The sequence below is a fragment of the Anolis sagrei genome, chromosome 6 (genome assembly GCF_037176765.1).
Source record: "Anolis sagrei isolate rAnoSag1 chromosome 6, rAnoSag1.mat, whole genome shotgun sequence".
Lineage (NCBI taxonomy): Eukaryota > Metazoa > Chordata > Lepidosauria > Squamata > Dactyloidae > Anolis > Anolis sagrei.
Window position 1 is genome coordinate 97,638,669 of NC_090026.1, and position 9,272 is coordinate 97,647,940.

Sequence of the window (9,272 nt, forward strand, 5' to 3'; positions counted from 1 at the left end):
AATCTGCTGTGGTGACAAATTGGCATCCAGCCAGTTTAGCCCAAACAATATTACATTGGTCCTGGACCATTGCCTCCCCCTCCATGTCACTATTGCCTGTCCCAGTGGACTATGAAGTGAAGCAACATAAAAAAGTATAATTTCTGATAATATACTTGGTTGGGCATGCCATACCATTCCCTTGGCTTTCAGAGTAAAAAGCATCACAGGAAGTCTTGTTAAAACAGGAGTATTATTTTATAGATTTGAAAGCTTGTCTTTGACTACAGTTACCAGATGCCCGAGCTTTGCAAATTTTCCCAGTTTGTGAAAGCTTAGCAAATTATAACTAATGTTCCTGACGAAAGGTATTGACTCTGATGCTGTAGACACTAAAAATATTCTGTGTTGACTTCAGACCCAGCAGAGTTCAGTGACAAACACAAGAAAAACACAAAAAGCTGAATACTGGCTCCAAACATTTTCCAAGCCAGGAGTAGCAACCTTGGGAAGTCTGGCATGTGGCCTTTTGATGCTCAAAACAGTGACAATTTATTGGCTGCCACATGTGATATCTGGGAAAGAGACTCTGCTGTCTGCTTTCAGCTGGCTTTGCCAGGAGACAACGCAGATGTTGACAGCCAAAATGGCATTCAGCAAGTACACATCATCCTAGAGGTCCAGATGTCTTCATTTAAGCCAGTATGCTACAGTTTAGTGGTTAAGTATGATTTAGAGGTTTGGCAATGATTTTGGGAATCACAGACCAAATCCTAACAGCATGACTCCCATGGAGCAACCTTGAAACAAATAATTATCAGGCTAGCCTCCAGAAAAGTTATCAAGAGGATAAATTCCCAGCATCGAGTTTTTGATAACCAAGTAGGTAAAGTAAGGTAAAGTAAAGTAAAGGTTTTCCCCTGACATTAAGTCCAGTCGTAATTGGGGGGGGGGGGGGATCAGTGTGCACTGACTTCCACACATTGAAAAAAATCGTGCACAGGCATCTTCCAATGAAAATAAACATGAATGGAAAACGGAATGCTGCTGGGCAGGAAAAGAGATTTAAAGATGGGCTCAAAGCCAACCTTAAAACCTCTGGCATAGACACAGAGAACTGGGAAGCCCTGGCCCTTGAGCGCTCCAGTTGGAGGTCAGCTGTGACCAGCAGTGCTGTAGAATTTGAAGAGGCACCAATGGAGGGTGAAAGAGAGAAATGTGCCAAGAGGAAGGCTCATCAAGCCAACCCCGACTGGTACCGTCTTCCACCTGGAAACCAATGCCCTCACTGCAGGAGATGATGCAGATCAAGAATAGGGCTCCATAGTCACCTATGGATCCACCCTGGAGGATTATTCTACTCGGACAATGAGGGATCGCCTAAGGGAGGAAGGCAATCAGCCAGGTGAGGTATCCTAAAACTTGTTACTAGAAAGTTAGATGCCAACTGATTAATTGGGTGTAGCCACTATGGACACAACAATGATGTAGAATAGGTTAACCATGCATTGGTGGATGTCGTGTTACAAAAATCATGGAAGGTCAAGGTGTTCAAAGTAAGTATATCACATATCAAAGATGCTATGGTATATAGATAACAGATGTATTAAGACCTCACATTAGTCAGTTGCATATTTTTATTCATACGTTTTTATTAATTCCATTAATATCAGGTACTTTTCATGAGAAGTAATTACAAAGGATAACCCACAAAGACAGGGAATTGTAAAAAGCCTTGCTGTATGCATTATACTGTATGCTCTCTTTTGAGCAGAGGTACCGGTATCAGTAATGCATACTTACGAATGCATATCTCAGGATTGGTAATTGATGACAACTGCAGTTGGACCTAGTCCAACAACTAAAAGATTTAACGCTGCACATAATATTGTGGTAAGTGGTGGGGAAGTGAAAGCATCCACAAATACTGGTAAATGCAGTGATGATAGGACAGTATGGCAAAGCAGCAACTGCATAGATGTCAAATACAAATCACGATGAGATATAAAAACAAGATGATCAGGCCAATTTGTTACTGATGGTCAGCAGAACACAACATTGGCTCATCAAAAGACACAGCAATGGTATAGGCAGGGGGATGAAAAGTGCTGTGGAGACTAGTATAAAATGCTAGGCGCAAGAGATGAGAAGAGTACAGGAAACTTGGGAAGACAACATGCGCAATGGGCTCGGTGGTTTCATTGGATAATTTTATGCGCAGTTCAACATTGGTATAATTGATGCCCTTGCAGAAAATATCTTCTTTCTTATAGAAATTAATGTTTTCCTCAGATCTAGGATCAGGATGACTTGTGACAGACATGATTGTATCAATAAGGTGGACAGCATTTTTGAATTCCTCCTCAGAAGGCGGGAGCATGTTGTCTTCCCTTTCCCTAAGGAAGAAGACCTTGCCTTCCTTCAGGGTGTTGGAAAGTGTGCAGACCTCTACCTGGGAAGAATTGCTCTCATAGGTAACCCAAACACACCCATCCAAGCTATTTCGTCCGCAGTGGTCCCACATGGATACGTTGTCATCAATAAGGCAGCGATATGAGGAGTGCCCATATGTAGCGCAACGGTAGTTGTTATGGCAAGGCAAGCCAGTAGGAGTTATGTCATGGAACGGAGAGCAGCGTTGAAGACCATAGATAGTTTCACAATGGAAAGAACCTTGAGTTGCTCTGCAGTTCTTGATACATATGTGATTCTCCTGGGAGTATTCAAGGAAATCTTGCATCTTGTGCAATCCACAGTAATGCCATCCTCCATCTTTATGGTAACAGAAGCGGTAGGATTGCCCAAAAAAATCACAAGATGTGGCACATTTTTTGCCTGAAGCAGACAGACCTTCCTCTAAAGAGCAATAGTCCCAATCTTTCCCATTTCCACCATATTGTTTGCACCAAGTGTATTTATAGCCATGATAATCACATTTATCTGCACATATCCCCTCGGAACTTGTGTAATAAATGACCGAACTGGAGAAAGCGAATGGCAGAACACAAAAGAGTGCAAGCAAAGTGATTGAGGCACTCATTCTCTTCTTGAGAACCTGAAATGAAAAAGGGGTGGGGTTCTAGTAACTTCCAAAATTATGTTTCATCCCACAATATCATTCTTACAATAGCCTTAATGCTTGTTACTAGTCTACAATATCCGTAATGCTATTTCCTTGTCTCTTTCCAGCGGCCTGAAATGAATTCATTTTATAATGTTTAACATCTTTCAAATGGTCCTACCATTAGACAACCAATTTGCAGTGCTATAAAAACACAGGAAACGTTTGGTTACTATTTCATATTTGCTATTAGGAAAGTGCTTGTGGACCTTTCTGCCATTAAAGACAAAATAACTTGGCTGCCCTTGGATCCCAGTCTTAGGCTGGGACAAGGGTGCAATACAAACAGTGTTTTATATTGAATGTAAAGAAATTATTCCAGATAATTTCTCCCCATTCATAGGAATGAAAATCCATAAGACAGTACTGCTTCCAGTGGTTGCCTTGGGTACTCCGTTTACACAGTGTATAGAAACGGGATGATTCAAAGAAGGGTAGTCATTGACACCACTCCTTTTCCTGTACATAGAAATGCTTTAAGAGTGGGTGTTTTACTGTTTTCCCTTGTGATGGGAAGTGGTGGATTTCTCAAATTACTTTGTGTCATTTCAGTGTATGTGGTCTGCTAATGTGCTTTGTGTTTCCATTAGTGGTTTAAAGACAGTTTGGATCCCATTGAAATAAGTATTTTAAAAAGTGTATCTCTCTCCTTTAAGTGTAGGGGCTTAATGGGAACGATCCCATGGGAAGTGGTGTTTTAAAAAGATTCCTGAGCAAAAAGTGTGCTGATATCCTTGAAATGGTTAAGCTGGAAAAGGGAAGAAGCCATCTTGTGTAATATGGGTAAGTAAAGATGCAGGCCCGTAGCCAGGATTTCGTTTCGGGGGGGGCTAAAAAAATTTTCAGGGGGGGTTTCGGGGGGGGCTGAGTTTCGGGGGGGGGCTGAGTCTGAGTGAAAGAGGGTCTAGCCTAGCAAACCTTTTGTATCATTACCCCATACCCCATGCATATGGGATATATTGAGTATGGTGATCAGATCATGATATGAATAAACATAACAGTTTAAATAATGCACCAATAAGGCCTTTTCGCGAACCACCATGAAAATTTCGGGGGGGGCTGAAGCCCCCCGAGCCCCCCCCCCCCTGGCTACATGCCTGTAAAGATGGAACCCCATAAAATGTAACATAAAGACTATGATTCCACCTGTCCTCCCTTTTTTTTGGGGGGGGGGGGGATGAAGTTCAAAGACTAATTGATACATTATCCCTTGAGGAAGTTATATTTTGGAATGCACTATCACAATACCCCAGTTGGCATAGATTTTTCTTTGCAGTCCAAATAATATTTTTTCCATGTTCTTACCTTTTTTCCTCATTTTGTGGGCCTCATGACTACCTGATAATTTGTAAACCTCTGAAAACTTACTGTTGTAAATACCTGTTAACCACAATTCAGCTATGTATAAGTCCACATAAACTGCATTAGCGATTTGGAAACAGGTATCACAAGTGAGAGTCTTACTCTAGGTATGAAAATGGATATTTGTAACGATTGGTTTTTAAAAAGGAGGGGGGGGGTTGTCCAATGGTTAGAAAACTCAATTCAGGGGAGAATTATTTGTAGACTTCTCCTATTATTCAAGTGTCCCTAAGTACACATTGACTGTCCCATATCCAAAATTATTGGAACCAGAAGTGTTTTGGATTTTAGATTTTTTTTGATGTTTTGGAGTACCTGTAGCTGCATATACAAACATATTGAGATATCTTGCAGGTGGGACCAAGTTGAAACACCAAATTTTTTCATGTTTCATTATCTTATAGATAATAGCGGAAGGTGATTTTATAAGCACTATTGTTAATAATGCTGTGTATGCAACAAAGTTTGTATGCATTAAACCAACAGAAAACCAAAGTGTCACTATCTCAGTGGACAATTTGGGATTTTGAAGTATTTTGGAATTGCCAATAAGGGATACTCAACCTGAATTGTGAAGGATAATACCACAAGTATTTGGCTTCACAATAGTAAAGGATTTGCATGCTTACCTTGGATAAGGCTCAGTGGATAGCAATGACAGCTCCTTGTGAAAAAAGAAAAAAAGAGGGGCTACACAGTCAGCTAGTGAAGTTTCCAGTTAAACAGAAGGCTGTGTGATTCCCTTACACTGAGAAATCTACCTACATCGGACTATTTTCAAGAACAGTAAATAATGAACAAGATTTCAAAATTGCACAAGTGTGAAAATTAAGTCTATCATCCTTGAATTTGCCATCAGCACCACAAAATAACAAAAGACATACTATAGAAGGGTTTCACATTTTACTGCATGCAAAATGCTTTGAGTGCTGTAAATAATCAGTAGCTGTGCAACATAAGGTCTTCCTTAGGGAAGGCATCTGGATTGCCCAAATATAACTGAGCTTTATTTCCCACTTGGATAAGGAGATAAACCTAAGTTTACTTGTGAAATTGATATGCTGTCACGTATCCCATTATCTTGTGAAGTATGGTATCCAAATCCACTCCAAAAGCAAGAGAGGGAGGAAATTTAAATATGGAGAAAACCAACATACCTCTAGTCATACTTCGAGAAGACCAAGTGACACCATTAGCTTATTAAAATAGCCCCATTTCAGTTCTTCTTCACAAATTTTATAGCATACCAGAGAGGGTGCTTCCAGACAGCACTAAATCACAGGTTTTAAATAGGGGTAAAAAAATCCCAGGACTTCAGGAGAGATCCACATGCAAACCTCTTGGTCCTGGGATTTCTGCCTCTGTCTTCCAGACTTGATGCTTTGTTGTGACATTTAGAGGCTCCCAAGATGGACAATGTGGGACTTCCACCAGAAACTTAGCAGTTTTTTTTTTAAAAAAAAGATCAAGATGCAGATATGCAGACATTTGAATCACTAAAAAAGTTTCATTCTTTGCCCTGGCCTGAGAAAGTGTGCCCTCCAGACGTTTCATGAAGTATCTGCCACACAAACAAACCTAATAGATAGGACCACTTCTGCCCATGTCAGCAGTACATAATCAAACAGGAAAACACACTTTCAATCCAGGAACAAAACTTTGTCATTATTGTATTGTCGAAGGCTTTCATGGCTGGAATCACTAGGTTCTTGTGGGTTTTTTCGGGCTATAGAGCCATGTTCTAGAGGCATTTCTCCTGACGTTTCGCCTGCATCTATGGCAAGCATCCTCAGGGGTAGTGAGGTCATTATTGTTACTTTTTAGAGTCTGCCTGACCATCTGTCTGGGTGGGTTTAGTGGTGTACTTATGGCATGGAACATCAGGGTGATGTTCCTGAGTGATACATGTCTCTTCCTATTAGCCACCAGCATGATCTTGGCTTTAGATATTTACATTCCTCTCCAGCACGTACATGTCCCAACAGCCAGTAGTAAGCTTTTGCCATTTACTAAACTCCACCCATGTTGTCAGCATACACCAAATGAGGAACTGACATGTATAAACCGGCAACACATCCTGTTGTTCCCTGACACAAGTACACCACAAAACCTGTCTGCACAGATAGTCATACAACAAGGTCTGAGTAGTTATAGTAATGATGACATTCTGTTCCTGGTTTGAAAGTGTCTGTTCCTGTTTCATTGTATACTACTTACTGTGAAAGTACATTTTGCACCCCAGGAACTTCACTTTTGGCCACAAACTTCATTAAACAGGTGAAGGATGAGGTTCCTCTTCCCAGGACAAAGTTTTTGCCTTCCACTCAAGTGACACCATTTTAGGAACCAACCAATCAGGAACAAACATCTAAAACCTGGGAACAAACCCAGATAAAAAATCCCGTGATTTCTTATTGCAGGGACATAAAGACATGTGAAGATCCGCATACTTGGCTCAAAACCACAATATTCCTGAACCTGGCAATCTCACGTTTTTTTGCCATTTGTAATGATTGCTTCCATGTTTACAGGGAACAGCGTCTGGCCACCCTCCTGTTTTCTACAGAAGCTCCTAGAATAAAGGCACTATAAACCGTCCAAGTTACATCTGTGCAATGTTTTCAATGCCAGATGTGTATATTTTGATTCTTTCTTCTAAGTCAATTCAAATAATCCACTGCGTTTTCACTATTGAAATTCTTTTATTATCTGTGGTCTGTCCTCAGTACTCACAAAAAATAATATCTTAACTTGTCCCATTCCTAGTGCCCAACCTTCCCAATATAGTCTGCAAATGTTCAATTAAATTCTGCTAGGGATATTTTAATCCCATGTTGCTTATATAAAACAGGAGAGACGTCATGCGGAGACACCACACCACCAAGGATGCTATGTTTTTTCCTCAATTAACAACATCTTCTAAGAGAACTAGAGGAAAAGAGCAATCAAGAACACTATTTTAACTTCAACAGTCCTGGAGAGAGATCAATTCAGTTCAGATCTGTTGTTTTCTCTATTGCACTTTACACTCAGTATATCCAGAAAAAAACCAAAAATATGTATTCTGCTGCCTCAGACTTCCCATAGAAATACAGATATAAGTGGGGAGCCTCAAAACGAAATGCCTCAAGCCCTTGAAAGCAAAATGATATATATCCCATGTAAAATGATTCGTATATAACTACATACAGTCATGTTTTCAATCAGAAATCTTTGTTTACACCAGAGTCAACCTGTCAAACTGCTTGATTCCAGTAGGATTGACAACCAAACATGGACAGTTAATATCCCTCATAATAATAATAATAATAATAATAATAATAATAATAATAATAATTTATTTGTATGCTTCCCTATCTCCCACTTTCCCTTCCCAAAGCTGTTATTTTTCTTTGAATTTAGCACATTTATATTCTTGTCCCACACTCCTTATTGATCCTATGTAGTCCATCTGCCTAAAATTGGAGGACTCTCAACAAGGTTTCCACATTACCTCCTTCTTTCCCTTCCAAGTACTTCACTTGTTCTGTCTTCTTCAAATGTTCAGGAACAATGATGAGTAAGCAATACTTTTTGCTGTTTATATGGGGAGGGAATTCCAAACCTCTGGCCTTGTTTAAAGCCAAGGGGGAAAAAGGACAGAAAGGGAGAAACGAAAGCAATACCACAAATGAAGGGCTTGTCCTCAGACACAGAAATGATTTCTCAATCTTCCAATGTTCATTTGTTCTTCTCAATTTGCAAAAAAGAATGGAGGGGTCCATTCATGCAAATTAAGAAATGTTAGTAAAGACAGTAGCATGTTGATAGCACCCATTGCCTCAACCTTAAGGTGGGTCCAAAAATATAAGAAGCTTTTTGATCCAGTTTAGTAAAATTTATTTATTTATTATTTATTTAAAACATTTCTATTCAGCACTTCTCAGCCTGAAGGGGACTCAGAGTGAAGCACAGCATATATACGGCAAACATTCAAGGCCGGGACATGAATTCATTATATGCATACATAAATATTTAAAACATTTGTCTCAATATTAAAATACACTGTTTAAAACCATCTTGATCATCTGCATCTAATCGAATTGCCTTGCTAAATGAAAACACTGCTAGGTGTTTTCATCACTATTATTTCATAAAGATAATGGATCTGATGCTTTATGGAGACCAAGCCATTCCTAAATTCTTTACATTATGAGAGAAAAGGCTCACATCAACTTAGTAGACTGTAGAGATGTGTGATCCATTTTAAAAATGGTTCAAAAGTCATTGCAAAACTGGGGGGGGGGGGGGTTTGCTGGCATTTCATTTCTGAAGAGTTTCTAAACTAGTGAAAAATTTAATACCATTTCGTTGCAATAATCAAATTACAATAACTGAGGAAATTTCAGGGCTCCTAACTCCCTCATTTTTACAGCGATTGAGCTGTAACTTCCTACAAAGGTAGAACACTAGAATTTCTCTCAAACAGTAGGGTAACAACTGGCTGATATAGCAAAGTTTCTTTCCACGTTGAAGTGACAATGGAAAAAAAATCAAAATTTGAAGAAAAGTTTGTGAGTCATCTGGATTGGGTTTTCACCTGCCCTCTGTTTACAGTACCACAAACATGATTTGCCAGGCAGTTACAGATTCAGTGGTTAGAATCCCTGTGTGTAAAAATGTAGCTGTGATGCTTCTGTGCACTGTTTGTGACATAACTGGTAATAAATATCATGTCTAAAAGTTATGGGTGTTTTTTTTTTTTGTATTAAGGTTGAGAGAATCACGTGTTCACTTGCCTCTTCTCTCCTTTAATTGGATCCTGACCAAG

At 39.6% G+C, this 9,272-nt stretch overlaps 1 protein-coding gene across 3 annotated transcripts; it reads right to left on the reverse strand.

Annotated features, from left to right (window-relative positions):
- Positions 1–1,602: 1,602 nt before the first annotated feature.
- Positions 1,603–8,106, reverse strand: LOC132778808 (uncharacterized). 3 transcript variants are annotated; one of them, XM_060782169.2, is made up of 4 exons: positions 7,956–8,105; positions 6,680–6,837; positions 5,092–5,126; positions 1,603–3,034 (listed from the first exon to the last, which is right to left on the reverse strand). In XM_060782169.2, the coding sequence occupies exon 4, from the start codon at positions 3,017–3,019 to the stop codon at positions 2,012–2,014; it is 1,008 nt and encodes a 335-aa protein (XP_060638152.2). In that variant the 5' UTR covers positions 3,020–3,034; positions 5,092–5,126; positions 6,680–6,837; positions 7,956–8,105; the 3' UTR covers positions 1,603–2,011. The 3 variants fall into 3 exon arrangements, with proteins under 3 accessions (XP_060638152.2, XP_060638151.2, XP_060638153.2); XM_060782168.2 differs by lacking the exon at positions 6,680–6,837; XM_060782170.2 differs by lacking the exons at positions 5,092–5,126; positions 6,680–6,837 and having other exon boundaries at positions 7,956–8,106.
- Between the last annotated feature and the right edge of the window lie 1,166 nt (positions 8,107–9,272).

Bases quoted from the DNA above. Each gene is read 5' to 3' on its own strand.
- LOC132778808 (XM_060782170.2), bottom strand. From the start codon at position 3,019: ATGAGTGCCTCAATCACTTTGCTTGCACTCTTTTGTGTTCTGCCATTC.